Here is a 15056-nt window from a genome sequence, read left to right on the forward strand (position 1 = left end):
GAATTAAAAAAAAAAGTTAATTAAATATATGATATTGGTCACTTTGTTTGCTTAATCTATACCACCAAAATATTGAATAATGGAATAAGGAATAGAAAACTGACTCATTTCATTTGTTTATTTTGACTAGAATGTCTACAGTGTAAGCTCGACTGAGTAGCTAGTGCTGAGTGTCGAATCATCCATTGAGGAAATACTCAAAATAAAGGAATTATTATTTTTACCTCACCTATGAAGACACCTTCCCCCGCCCATTGTGACTACACTTTGTCGGCTAATTCTATTTCAATGGGCGTGTCTTCTTGGGGCAATTTTACGTGCGCACAGGTGTTGAATTTCAGGAAGAGAACGTTGGCTTATGTTGGTGTTTTGAATTGAATCTGAAAAGCAGACTGTCAAGAATTGCCACTTTCTCTCGCGATCCTATCTGCGTAGAATTTTAAACTCTGTGGACCTTTAATTACAATTACAAGCAATACCTTCGAATAAAAATGAGTAAAATTTCAAAGATGTTTAAAGTGAGCTCTTCGAGCTCATCTAGCTCCAGACCCAGTTCTAGTTCTGGATCTAGTTCTAGATCTAAGCACCGGTCCCGGTCTGGGCCATCACCACAGGAGGCCATCAACAGATTGAGAGAGACAGAGGCCATGTTAACTAAAAAACAGGAATACCTGGAGAGCAGAATCCAGCAGGAGATTAACATTGCCAAGAAGAATGGAACCAAAAACAAGAGAGGTATGTAAAGGGTCTTTCTGCTTCTACGAGCACTTTTGGTCAAGCGGATTTTACATCATAGTTAGATAAGAGAAGTCAATTTTCTTTTTGTATCCCTGAATGGCGGCAATGGAAATGACGTTTTGAATAAAATAGCCGCGTTTGTCGTGATTTAGATTAATATTTTGCGTATATTGATAAAATTACAAATAGGCCTATTGATGTAGGCTTCAAATATCGCGGTCACAAGTAGCCTAAGATTTCCCATTTCTTTCATATTTATTTCAACCATGCTCTTGTTGTCTCTGTGAACAAGTACAAAAACTTTTGAAAAATATGGAAAAGTGGTTTGTTGTGGTGGAAATGACACCAGAACTGTAAAGATTTATAAAAATAATTTTCACAAACAAATACATGGTTTATTCCACTCTTCATTTAGAGATTACATTTTTAAACATGCAATTCATTTTTTTATGATGGATTTTCAGTTTATTTAAAAAAAGATTTCTATAGCCTACAATGCATTGAAAATAGCAATAATAATGAAAAATCATTTTGTTTTACTTTTTTTTATTATAAACTAAGTGATTAAGAGCAAACTGTTGGTTATATAATTTGCCTTTTGAAAGTGTAGCAACACCCTTCTGAAACATGTAAGTGAAACATGGCTTTTGTTTATGTGGTGTGACGCCCAGCCATTGCACCTAACACATGCAGTTCATCTGGACACGCCTCACTTACAGTTGTCCCTTTGTGCATTAACATGATTACATGGATTTTACACCTAAGCGTCAAGGGTTGAGCATTCATTTTAAAGAAGAAAAAAAATAGTTCACCCTAAAATGAAATTTCTCTCATTAAGTTAGCTAGTAGCTACTCACCCTCATGTGTTTCCAAACCCGTAAGTGAACAGTGGTTCAACGTTAGTGTCATGAAGCGTCAAGAATACTTTTTGTGTGCAAAAATCAAACAAAAATAATGACTTTTTTTGTCTCTTCCATGTCAGTCTTCCGGGTTTTACCTCAGAATGCTGGAAAAGTATTCTCGTCGCTTCTTCCTGGTCATGTGTAGTCAAACAATAATTAAAATTTATTTTTCACTTGTCTTAGGTCAACTTCTATGAGCTTATCTGATCTTTAATTTACAAATGTAAACCTACAAGTCATTTTGTGTGTAAAATTTAATCTATTCTTTCCAATTAATTCCTGACTTTTTTTGTTTTTCACAAGATATTCAGTTTCTTTTGTTGTTGATTTGTTTGTTGGCCCAGTAGTGCACAACACAACGAAATTTAAAAAGCATACGTAAGTTCACAACACAACAAAATAAATCCACAACACAACAGAATGAAGCCACAACACAACGAAATCAAGCCACAACACAACGAAATCACGCCACAACACAACAAAATAGCCACAACACAACGGAAATGCTCCCGACCACTAGGGGACTCTCGGAGTGCGGAAAAGTTATTTTTCCTTGCATTGTTCTATAGATTCGCCAATCTTACAAATATTTAAACACTACGATCATTTTAAGTGTGCAGTTGTATATCGACATGAAATATCAATTCAAAATCACCTACGTGCATAATAGCTGCATATTTATACTCGAGAATGCTTTGACCCGCTGCCACGGTGCTAAGGGAGCGTCTGCCAATTCCACCAAATTGAAACATGTAATTTGTATGAATTAAATTAACTTTTTTTAAATTTTCAAATTCCAATGTTGTGTTGTGCATTATTAAGTCAGTTTTACCAATACAATCAAGCTGTGGAATTTTAACATGTCTGTTTTTAAATGTTAAAAGCAATTTTAATTCATACAAATTATACGTTTCAACCAATTGTTGGAATTGGCAGACGTTCCCTTAGCGCCGTGGTATCAGGTCAAAGGATTCTCGAGCATAAATATGCAGCTATAATGCATGTAGGTGATTTTAAATTAATATTTCATATCGATAAACAATGGTTAGCCTATACTGTTAAAACTAATTGTGGTATTGATTTCTTTGTTCAAGATTGCCGACTCTATAGAACAGTGGCAACTTTACCGCGCTCCGAGTGCCCCCGAGTGGTTGGGAGCATTTCCGTTGTGTTGTGGCTTGATTTCGTTGTGTTGTGGCTTTTTCGTTGTGTTGTGGCTTTTTCGTTGTGTTGTGGCTTGTTTCCGTTGTGTTGTGGCTTGATTTATTTGTGTTGTGGCTTTTTCGTTGTGTTGTGGCTTGTTTTTGTTGTGTTGTGAACTTATGTTTACTTTTTATATTTCGTTGTGTTGTGCACTGCTGGGCCACCGTAGTTTGATGATTATGACCATTTACATTACATTTATGCATTTGGCAGATGCTTTTATCCAAAGCGACTTACTTTGTTATCAAGGTACACATTTTACAATATATATATTTTTTTTCTTTCTCAGCTGCACTTCAAGCTCTTAAGAGGAAGAAACGTTTCGAGCAACAGCTGACGCAGATCGACGGGACCCTGTCCACTATTGAGTTCCAGCGAGAGTCCCTTGAGAATGCCACCACAAACACAGAGGTTCTAAAGAACATGGGTTATGCAGCTAAAGCCATCAAAACGGTTCACCAGAACATGTGCGTGTCATCATTTGCTGCATTCATGTCATGTCGTAATTACCGTAATTTTGATATGACAACATGTGACTTTCCACTCAGAGCTGTTCATGTTCTCAGACTGGGAATTGTGCATTTCTATCGCAACACTATAAATGCCTAAAATAATCTGCAGTGGTCAGGTGGTACAGCATTCACATGGAGCTCTCCGAAATAACCAAAAAGTTGTAATTACGAGCTCTATGAGGACGTGAACGCTTTTTACAAGTTGAAATTTCATAATTATGGTAATTACAACTGCATGAAAGCAACTATTGCTGTACTTTACATTATCAGTTATTCACAAAAAACATATTGTTTATTTTACGGTTCTCATGAATACTTGATTTTGATTGATCATTACTACAATGCTACAGAGTTCTGTAGTAAAATATTTTGTAAAAAGAAGATCAATGATTGTTAAATAGCCTAATACATGTGAGCAAATATAATCAAATAATCAATCATTCTGTTTCTCTCACCACAGAGATCTGGATAATATTGACTCCCTCATGCAGGACATTACAGAACAACAGGAAGTAGCTCAGGAGATCAGTGATGCCATCTCAAAACCTTTTGGTGATCAGTTTGATGAGGTATATATTCCAAATAGGGGTGTTCGATTCCAGGTTTTTTAGAGTCGACGGAATCAACTCCTCGACTTTAATTTACTTCACATCAAAACAGGATTAGGAATAATGCAAGATTGCAGTCGTTATTACACACTATGAATGGGAATCTGTACGTGAAAAACACAAAGGAAAGCCTTTTCCGCTTTTAGTACATTGTTGTTGTGTAAAGGTACCTTTGGGTGCAAAAAGCTGCTCGGATAGGAGAGTTCAAGATGCATACAAAAATACATAAAGTGCATCTGGAAAGTGATTCACTTTTTCCACATTTTGTTATGTTACAGCCTTATTCCAAAATGGATTAAATTCGTTATTTTCCTAAAAATTCTCCAAACAATACTCCATGATAACAATGTGAAATAAGTTTCTTTGAAATCTTTGCAAATGTATTAAAAATAAAACATGAAAAAATCACATGCACATAAGTATTCACAGCCTTTGCCATGACACTCAAAATTGAGCTCATGTGCATCCTATTTCCACTGATCCTCCTTAAGATGTTTCTACAATGTGATTGGAGAAACAAAATTCTCTGGTCTGATGAAACACAGATTGAACTTTTTGTCCTGAATGGCAAGTGTCATGTCTGGAGGAAACCAGGCTCTGCTCATCACCTGGCCAATACCATCCCTACAGTGGTGGTGGCAGCATCATGCTGTGGGGATGTGTTTCAGCGGCAGGAACTGGGAGACTAGTTAGGAATCAGGATCGAGAGAAAGATGAATGCAGAAATGTACAGAGACATCCTTGATGATAACCTGCCTAAGAGCGCTCTGGACCTCAGACTAGGGCGAACGTTCATCTTCCAACAGGACAACGACCCTAAGCACACAGCCAAGATAACAAAGGAGTGGCTACGAGACAACTCTGTGAATGTCCTTGAGTGGCCCAGCAAGAGTCCAGACTGGAACCGGATTGAACATCTCTGGAGAGATCTGAAAATGGCTGTGTACCGACGCTCCCCATCCAACCTGATGGCGCTTGAGAGTTCATGCAAAGAAGAATGGGAGAAACTGCCCAAAAAATAGGTGTGCCAAGCTTGAAGCATCATACTCAAAAAGACTTGACGCTGTAATTGGTGCAAAAGGTGCTTCAACAAAGTATTGAGCAAAGGCAGTGAATATATGTACATGTGAATAATTGTTTTTTTTAAGATTTCAAACAAACTTATTTCACATTGTCATTATGGGGTGTTGTTTGTAGAATTTTGAGGGAAATAATACATTTAATACATTTTGAAATAAGGCAGTAACATAACATAAAATGTGGAAAAAGTTAAGCGCTGTGAATACTTTCCAGATGCACTGTACAATAATGTACAGATGATGTATGAAGTGAGTTTTTAATGATTTATGATTCGTTTAATGATATAAACAAATTAAGTTAATCATAGAAAACCAAAATAATATTTATTGCACTTGGAGCAAACAATACCTCCTGGTTAGAGAGTCCCAGATTAACCCTGATTCTTACATTTTCTTTAGTTATTTTTTTGTTCTTTATGAAAAAATATATATTTTTAATATTTTAGCTGCAAATGCAGTTGTGCTTTTTTTATGTTTCTGGTTATTTACTTTTAGCTGAGTAGTTTGTTTACTTCAATTTATTAAGTGATCTGTACTCATTTTTATGTTTTTAAAGGATGAATTGCTGGCAGAGCTGGCTGAGTTGGAACAGGAAGAACTAGAAGAAAGTATGAAGAATATGAGCAGATTACCAAGTGCACCAACCACCAAACTGCCTATCACAAGACCAAGCCACCATGCAAGTAAGTATAAAAAGACACCCACACATTCAGTTTCTTCAAACGCTTTAAAATTCGGCAAAAGACCAGTCAGGCCCATTTTTACAGTCTACGTTTCATCTAAATGTCTGTTGTTTCACTCTTTCAGCCTCCAAGAAGAGAGTGGAGGATGATCATGATATGAAGAGGTTGGCTGCCTGGGCTTCATAAGCAGCAGTGCACACACAAACACTTACACTTTTAGCTCTACAACCTGCAAATAATTGCATTTTTAATAGCTTTTTTTAATTAAAAAAAAAGGGGGAATAAGTAGAGAAATTAAGCTAAAAATTTGTATATTGGATTAAAAACGAATTATTTTGTTATGTGTATATGTTTAAGATGAAGGATTACTTTGCTGGCAACCTGGTGTAAATAGTAGCAATTTATGAGTGAAGGATATTAAACTGTTCATTTTTAATTAAATGTAAATGTAAAATACTGGGGTTTTGATGAAAATAAACTTTACAGATCAAAATAATTACATATCAAATACATAATTTAAGAGGTTTTTTTTATAATGTTTTAATCAATATTGTAAAGTCTTGGTTTTGACACACATGTGCAATTACAGTAGGTACAAGTACCTATATTCCAAAATGGCAATTATGTCAAAAATATCTGCTTGGCAGTTCGATTAAAAGTCGTGTTGATACGGCGAAAATGTTTCTAGTAACCATGGAAGTGCAGTGTTTTTGTAAAAGAACGACTCTTGTCTGTTCCATAGTGTATAGATGCCTCATTAGCGGCTGTTTCTTATGTAAGCCGTCCGCCATATTGGAACGGGCAAAGCCGTTCCGTGAACATTCGAGAGCAAATTGACAGAGCGTCTACTCTGCTACTGTAGTTAGATGCATGTATGAATATCTATATATATGCAATGGCTTAAGCAGATGATTTTGCTAAACTAGCACAATACAACAAGACGAATGCGTCAGCTAACACAACATTACAAAGTTACCATAGTAAAAGTAAAAACACTAGGCCTATGTATCATAGTAAAACTTAACTATGATATAAAACACAAACCAACACATTTTCACCTGTGAAAGGTTATCCCATTTCTTCAGCAATATAAATACCGGCGGTTTCACAACCAGAAGCTTCGCAATGTTGTGACATGAGTCTTGTAACTTAACAACACGTAGACCGTTCCAAGATGCCGGGCGCGCCGACGTGTCTGGAGCGGTCAACTGTGGCTTCTACGTATACATATCTATGGTCTGAAGTGAACGCACAGTTCTAGACCTAGACACGCTCACACACCTCCCGCTAGTGATAAGAAGTCCGGCTCGTTTTAGAATCGGTTCTTTTAAATAATTTGTTTCTAAAAACCTGTTCAATAACTGATTCTGTGGTTCTTTCTTTTACAGTCTATGGGTTCTTTACGTCATCTTATAATGTGGTCGCTTAAATGCTACAGTAAATCAACTTTAGTCATGTTGTTTATTACGTTTGTATTAGTGTTTATTGTAATGTCATGTGTACCATGAAATTCTGGTCAGCCACCATGATTAAGCTCATAAAACAAACAGTAAACCTGAATATAATTTGAGATTACAAAACGCTGTAATTTCCATCTCTGTGTTGAATATATGTGTTGATAAACAGTCATATCAAGTCATATTTCCGTATTTTATTTGCAACTTCTCGGTCAGACCGTTCGTACATTGTTTTCTCAAGAGACCTGTTCAACTATGGTTCAACCGATTCATTGAAAAGATCCGAATCAAAAGACTCGCGAATTGAACATCTCCCTCCCGCGCCCTTCAAGAAGCAAGCAGGAAATCGCTCTTTTTCACCCGGATTACTGACACGACTAAAGTTACAAAGACGGCATCGTCATGAGCTCAAACAGACCTATAAATTCAACTGGTAAGTTGTTTTAAAGTATACTGTTGAACAATGTTTATAAGTTATAACGCAACAATCATACTTTAATTTGGCTTTGTGCGCACTACTGTTGCCGTTGAGTGTGAGAGAGAGTGTGTCGGGTGAATATGACACGTCTCATTGTTTCCGCTGCCAATTCAGAGAGGTATTACGCTCACAGGTGGACTAAAGTCTCAGAGAACAGACTCTCTCACATTATAGAAAACGTGAAAAGGAGTTGTTAATTACTAAAATATATGCTATATTAAAGAGTCGTTCACAGTGACTAATCTACATATAAACACCATTTAGTCCATTATCACTCATGTAACGTTAGTGTACTTTGGGTGAAAGCCTGTTCAAAGTTACATACAATCTCTAAATAGTTTTTATAGCCAATAAGTGTTTTGCTTTAGTATTAATGTTGCTTGGCAGTTTAGGTGAATATTAAGGGAATCTATTTCCTCCTTGCTTAAGCTTGAAGGAGAAGCTAGATGTCATAAGATCACTTTTCTGATAAAACACCCTGTGCTGTCAGAGTTTACATCACTGGGAAAATCCATTCTGGGCAATGCTTGTTTGACATATACTGAATGTCTTATTGTGTTGTCCCAGTTATCAATATATTCAAAAGTCTTTCAATATATTATTATACACAATGATTAAAATATAAAGTAAACCTATGCTGCCTTTCAAAAGTTTGGGGTTAACCTTCATTAAAGAATCCCCCATAAATACAAATACATGTAATAAGAAAAGATACTTGAGCACCATATCAGCATATTATAATGATTTCTGAAGGATCATGTGACATTGAAGACTGGAGTAATGGCTGCTGAAAATTCAGCTTTGTCATCACAGGAATAAATAACATTTTAAAATAGAGTAAAAGTGAAAACTGTCATTTTAAATTGCAATAATATCTCACAATATAATTGTCTTTACTGTATTTTAAATGCAACAAAGTAAATGCAGCCTTGGTGAGTATTTAAAAAAAACATTAAAACATCTTACTGTCTTACACAAATGTTTTAATAGTAGTATAAACTAAATATGGAAGCTTGTTTCTGCCACTGAATAAAAAATAAAAAAGGTAACTTTCATCTCACAATTCTTATTTAGTTTATATCTTGCAATTCTGATTTCTTTTCTCAGAATTGCGAGATATAAACTTGCAATTGCGTATTATAGTCAGAAATGTGAGTTTATATCTCATAATTCTGACTTTATAACTCATAATTGCAAATTTATATCACACTATACTGAGCAAAACAGTCAGAATTGTGAGAGAATTACCGTTACTTTTTTAACTATTTTTTTTCCCCACAATTACCTTTTTTATTTTTTGTTCTATGGCGGAAACAAGCTTCCACATAAAATAAAGAAATTTGTATGAAAAAAAAAATCCATTCAGCTATTATCAATGCACATAATAACAAATGCTGGATGCTGATTAGTCAAAACAGTATTTAAGCCATGTTAAAATGCACGATATAGCAGTAGCAGCTTAAACATTTTCTGGTGATGGCTCATTTTAACAATAATACTCGTTTTAGTAATGTAAAGGTTGTACAAGTTTATAAAATAGTCTTACCAACTCCTGATTGCCAGGCTGCCATTTCTGACCCCCAAATGTATTGTATTGGTTCCCTACAGCTGATGACCAACTCGACCCTGAGGAAGAGAAACGTTTGGCGGCAGCTGCCCGTGAGGCCAACCGTCTCCCCGAGCTCCGTCTGATCCTGCTGGGCTGGAGATGGCCTGGGAAAAGCCTAACCGGCAACACCATCCTGGGGCGTGAAGAGTTTCGTCTGGAGCGTGCTGCCGAATTCTCAGTGAAGCGCGAAACGGAGGTGGATCGACGCAAAGTATCAGTAGTAGATACTCCTGGCTGGTTTTCAGCCCAGACCACACCAGCAGACTACCAGCAGGAGATGCTCCGAAGTGTAAGTATGTGCCCACCTGGACCCCACGCGTTCCTGCTGGTCATACCAGTGGGCATGTTCACCGAAACGGACAGGGCTCGTATAGAGGAGAACTTGGCGCTGTTTGGGGAGGACATGTGGAAGCACACCTTGGTGGTGTTCACCTGGGCAGAGATTTTGAAGGACAAGTCCATAGAAAGGCATATACGAAGGGAAGGTCGTGACCTTCAGTGGGTGGTGGACAAGTGTAAGAAGAGGTACCACGTCATCAATAACTATATATTTGGCGAGCACCCGCAGCTGCCTCAGCTGATGGAGAAGGTTGAGAAGATTGTAGCTGAAGAAGGTGGTTACTTCATCCTTAAGGAGGATGAAACTAAAACACAAAGTCAAACTCAGAGTCTGAACACCAATTCAGTGAAAGAGAACAGGGAGCTTGGCGCTAGACCCAAACAGAACGGCTCCTGCAACTCCCTGCGGGCCATGGACGTGGACCCTCCACAGAGTGAGTTCATCTCATAGCATTTAATATACATTAGCATTCACAGTGCTGTTCTGTTTATTCGGGTGTGTTTGAAGGATCATTTTACTCCTGAACTTTTGTTCTAATTAAAGCTTGAAGTCATTTCCTCTTACATCATGTCATAGTGTGATGCTGTTGTTTGTTACAATGTTGATAGCTTAGAGAAAACATTTTTTGCACTATACAGCATTGCATTTGTATGATGTAATGTCTTTGTTTTCTTATCTCTGCAGGTTTGGTTGAAGGAGTGAGTGACTAATGCCGTGTGAACCATTCCAGTACTGCTGTATTCATTACCTCAATTCCACTGCACTTAATAGTGCCTAAATTATTAGTCAAATTCCCATATATCAGTCCACCAGTCCAAGCAGCTTCAGGTTGTAGGGTTTACAGTAAGCAAATGTCCCTGTAGCGTATACTTCTCAATCTAGATATATAACAGATAAGACCAAAAATTACTAGTATCAAAAGTCAAATTTGTGTAAGTAAATCAGTAGTACAATACTGATTAAAAGCATAGCACTACTATAGTTACACACTGACTGAATCACCCATGTCTCCTTAAAAATTATATCGGATGCAGAGAAAATTGATGTACAGTAATGTCATTAGTAGAACAGAAACACTCCTCACTCATAAATTATTTGCACTAATGAGTTAATAGCTTGTAAAGTGCCTCAACGAATGCACTAGTACAGTTATCAGAGATGGGAGTCTGTCGCAATCATTATAATATAGTATGTAGGGATGCTCCGATCAGTCGGCCGGAGATCGGTATCGGCCGATCATCCTATTTCATGACTCGATCGGTACTCACTAACTTGGCCGATCTCACGAACCGATCGCAATTTGATGATGTCATCGAGTGAGGGCGTACATGACGTATGGGGTAGGTAGTAGCAAATATTCAAACGAGAGGGTTGAAGGTAGAAGTGGAGAAGGGTTCCATGTGAACAGCAGTTGAACACGGGTCAGTCGGTCCTAAGGGATGGGGAACGCTGTTCAGAAGTATCGATATACAGTAGTTTGATACGAGCGCATCTGAAGAATAGCGGAGTACGCAGAGTGAGCTGATGCAGGGAAAGTGCATGATACAATTTGTCCTAAACATGACACATGCTTTATATTAAGGGCTTTAAAATAACTGGTAAGATATAGTTAACACGTATAGTTTAAAGCAGCTCAGGCGCTCTGAGAGATACTTGTGCTGACAGACAGACAGATACCTGCGGTGTTTAATGCGTTTGAGATGTGTGCTTTCCTCAGTGCATAACTTACATTTCACAGGGATATTCTCCGTCTGTAAATGTTAGAAAGTCATGCAAATATGTCCATTTTGCTGTCAGGAGACGACGAGCCTTCTGCATGTGAATCTCTGCTAAAATTCAGACTTTCACGAGCGCCGCCGCGCCAAACAGACGGAGCGCAATAATTCTGACTAAAGTATATATTTCTAAAATATTTGTTGTTGGACAGTAAATGTGCCCACAAGTATGTATATTTTTATGAAAGTGAGTTTTTTTTATTCAAATAGAAAAACTTAGAAAATACAACTTAATAGGGCTGTATTTTCTAAGTTTTTCTATTTGGATAAAAAAAATCTATTTACTTAAAGTGTCCTGATATGCATAGTGTTATGCAGAAACCCCATTTAAAAGGCATATTAAAATGTTCACTGTATAATGAATAATTTTTGTGATTATTTAGTACCCTGTTAAAACAATAGTTACATCACATTACATAATTACCATACAAATATAATAAAGGCAACATCTATAGTTTTTTTTTTTTTTTTTTTTATCTGAAAAAAAGGTTAACAGTGATCAGAGAGTTTACAAATCAGTGAAGCATTGGAATCGGTATCGGCTGATCACCATGACAAGAAATCGGTACTCGGTATCGGCAGGAAAAATCCTGATCGGAGCATCCCTAATAGTAGGGTTAATTACATTGGTGATGGTTGTTATAGATTTATTAATGGTCAAAAAACAATACGTTTTCCATTTTATTTCGCATCATTAGCGGCTGTTTTAGGTGTTTCCAATACAGTATGTCCCCAATTCTTATCAAAAGCACATTTTGAATGTTTTCTAATTATATTATTTTATTATTATTGTATTATTTGAGTGTATATGAAATATTTTCATTACCTTGAAGTTACTGATTGTTTTAGGATTGCTGTGATGTTTTCTTTCTCGTGTTTTTTCTTTCAAAATCTATTTCTATTACATTCTGTCGAGTGAAAGTTGTTACAAATGGTTTCCTCCTGAAACTTATGCTGCTTAGTAGTCTTGTTATGAGCACTATGAATATCATCACTGTTTTTATTTAGGAATATTTGAGTTCTTATGGAACTTAAATGACTTCTATTAATTGATTTACATGAATCCATTCCTTTTTAGATCTGTTGATATTTCTGAAAGCGATTAAAAATATGCTTCCCAAATGTCTGTGTGGCCTTTTCTTATCATGAGCTGTTTTTCATCAAGTCTTTCAATAGCCAATATAATGCTTCCCTTTATGGTTCACTTTTGACTTCAAAGTTGCAGTTGCAATTATTCCTTTTTTTATTATTATTTGATTCGGCTGTACAGCCGCTCTGGAGAAAACGATGATGTCATCTAGCCATTTCAATTTCAATTATCATACAGTGACAATGTGGGCAGATCAGTAATTTAGTTGATGTATTTTATTTAGTTTAGTAATTAAATTTATTTGGATATTTAGTTGAAAATGTATTGTCCCCAACTGAGCAAGCTTTGGCTTGGCTTGGCTTGCTCAGTTGGGGACACTCAATTTTCAACTAAATATCCAGTGGCAAGGAACCAAAACCCCATCAGGTGACCTAATGGAGAAAAATAAACCTTGGGAGAAACCAGGCTCAGTCGGGGTGCCAGTTCTCCTCTGGCCAATTAACAAACAGTGTATGATTATTATTCTGGCAACTTTACAGTGTCATCGTCATCAGTGTTTTAGTATTCAGATAAAACTTTGCAAGTTTGTAAAAACTGTCAAAATTCACATCGTTCATTTATTGATTGATTGATTGTGTTGTTTTACTTTTTCTTCTCTTTTTTTTCTTTTACAAAAAATGTAAGCGAGATAACCATTTAAACCAAATTGTTACACCTTTTTGTGACCCGAAGGTGAACTGTGGCTTTACACATGGATTTATGCTTCTTTTTTTAGTCTATTAGTTATATTTGTCTGTCTCAAATTACTTCTGTAAAATACATTTAGCCTCTTGTTTTTCCCTTCCTACTGGCTGCATTTTGTTTATAAACATGCTCGCACATTCACACACAAATTCGAAAATGTCTTTACAGTTTTTTAAAAAACTTTTACTATTTTGCAAATTTTACTATAATTAATAATTTTGTTTTTATAGTCAAATAAATGTATAATCACATAATGCTTCTAAATCTTTGCTGTATATTTTTTAGTACCAATAATTTTTTTTTTTTTGTCTTCGATTCAACATTTTATTGTGTGAGACTACATTTAACAACAGGTTGAACTGGGCTCTTTTATTATCTTCAAAATGACTTATTTTGTATTATATAATTAGTGTTTCCATGATATTACATCTCAGAAACTGTTTCAGTCAAGAAGACCAGGGGCCTATACCATGAAGCCGGTTTAGCTGGCTAGCCAGATATGTTTAAGCTTAGTTCGTGCCAATCCTGGGTTCTAGGTACCATTAAAGTGGTTTGGCTTTTAGCTGTGTTCATCTCCATAGTAACTTGCGCTCCATGGCTAACCTGCTCCAGGGCAGGTTATGTTCTGCATTAGAGATCTCAAACTGAAATTGGACCAATCAGCTGTGAGCAAAGTGACACGCCTTTGATGCAATAAAGTCACTCCCCCTGTTTCTACTCCAATTTAAAGGTCACTACATAGCAAATGGTTTTAAAAGACTTAAGCGTCTGGCTTTTAACAATGCTTATTTATAATAATAATAATTTTTAATGATTTAAATATAATTTATGTAATTATTATACCCTTAATCAATTACACATGTATCATTTTAGTTAATCAAATATTAATAGGTGCTTTCATAAATAGCCTATATAAAGGTCAAACAAATAAGCTTTAAAATCAATATAGCTTCAATAGAGCTTAAATGTTCAATTCTCTCTATATATCAACTAAATATATAAATATATATATATAAAACAAAATTTGTTTAAATTCTTAATATTTTTCAATCCACAGGATTTGATTGGCTGTTCACTACTAATGTCACAGCTAAACAGAGAAAGCTGATGATCAGCATCATGGAACCAACAAAGCCTGAACAGATTGGTTTGGTTTTGTCAACTCAAAACTAATCCTGTAACCCTGAGTTTGTTAAACTACCATCATGGTACAGGCCCCATAAATGTTGTTGTTGTTGTTGTTTTTATGATCTTGCCCTTTACCGCTTATAACCACAAGGTGGTGACATAAGGTATCAAAATATTGTCAGGGATTTTTATTGTCATGATCTATAATCACAGACAGGACTTCTGATTATTAATAGTATTTTATTCTACATTTATCTGAATATAATTTGCAACATTAAAATGGTCAAAAACAATGTTAAGAAATGCAGAACATAAAATAATATGTCCGGAAAAAAAGAGGACAAAATATTCAGTCTGTGACAGATTTCTCTTCAGACTTTGTGTATTGTGACTGTTGCCATATCAAAGATCAGTTATAAACTGGTGTAGAACAGCAGGACAAATCTATAGTCCATTAGGACCTCTAAAATTACAGAAACATTTTCCACTCCACTGTAGATCTCTGGCATATTGAAATCAATGCACGGGCACTAACTCGGCAGTGTATTGATTAGCCACAACTTCAGCATTCTTTGATTTTGATAGCAGTCTTTTGTAAATTATTGTGAACATCATGGATGAGTGAATAGGAACCCACAAGTTAAAAGGAAGTTAAAACAAATGAAAACCAGAGAACTGTACCATCTTTCTCTCTCTTTTTTTAATGTATG

General features: G+C 36.0%; 2 protein-coding genes across 3 annotated transcripts; both read left to right on the forward strand.

The window, feature by feature from the left end:
• Window positions 1–339: 339 nt before the first annotated feature.
• Window positions 340–7363, forward strand: chmp4c (charged multivesicular body protein 4C). Its single transcript, XM_079805689.1, has 5 exons — window positions 340–735; window positions 3133–3310; window positions 3816–3924; window positions 5599–5725; window positions 5850–7363. The coding sequence occupies exons 1-5, from the start codon at window positions 492–494 to the stop codon at window positions 5909–5911; spliced, it is 720 nt and encodes a 239-aa protein (XP_079661815.1). The 5' UTR covers window positions 340–491; the 3' UTR covers window positions 5912–7363.
• Window positions 7364–7487: 124 nt separating this feature from the next.
• Window positions 7488–12503, forward strand: gimap4 (GTPase IMAP family member 4). 2 transcript variants are annotated; one of them, XR_013815653.1, is made up of 4 exons: window positions 7488–7615; window positions 9269–10042; window positions 10294–11575; window positions 11638–12503. XR_013815653.1 is itself a non-coding variant. In XM_079805855.1 (3 exons), the coding sequence occupies exons 1-3, from the start codon at window positions 7585–7587 to the stop codon at window positions 10317–10319; spliced, it is 831 nt and encodes a 276-aa protein (XP_079661981.1). In that variant the 5' UTR covers window positions 7488–7584; the 3' UTR covers window positions 10320–12503. The 2 variants fall into 2 exon arrangements, 1 of the variants encoding a protein (XP_079661981.1); XM_079805855.1 differs by having other exon boundaries at window positions 10294–12503.
• Window positions 12504–15056: the final 2553 nt, after the last annotated feature.

Source organism: Gobio gobio (assembly GCF_949357685.1).
Source record: "Gobio gobio genome assembly, chromosome: 23".
Taxonomy (NCBI): Eukaryota; Metazoa; Chordata; class Actinopteri; order Cypriniformes; family Gobionidae; genus Gobio; species Gobio gobio.

What these genes read in the sequence shown, in the direction of transcription:
- chmp4c (XM_079805689.1), top strand. Translation starts at nt 492, where the DNA reads ATGAGTAAAATTTCAAAGATGTTTAAAGTGAGCTCTTCGAGCTCATCT. An exon ending in AAAACGGTTCACCAGAACAT is followed by an intron (nt 3,311 to 3,815) that starts GTGCGTGTCATC and finishes CTCTCACCACAG; the next exon opens with AGATCTGGATAATATTGACT. An exon ending in AAGACCAAGCCACCATGCAA is followed by an intron (nt 5,726 to 5,849) that starts GTAAGTATAAAA and finishes TCACTCTTTCAG; the next exon opens with CCTCCAAGAAGAGAGTGGAG.
- gimap4 (XM_079805855.1), top strand. Translation starts at nt 7,585, where the DNA reads ATGAGCTCAAACAGACCTATAAATTCAACTG. An exon ending in CAGACCTATAAATTCAACTG is followed by an intron (nt 7,616 to 9,268) that starts GTAAGTTGTTTT and finishes GGTTCCCTACAG; the next exon opens with CTGATGACCAACTCGACCCT. An exon ending in GGACGTGGACCCTCCACAGA is followed by an intron (nt 10,043 to 10,293) that starts GTGAGTTCATCT and finishes TTATCTCTGCAG; the next exon opens with GTTTGGTTGAAGGAGTGAGT.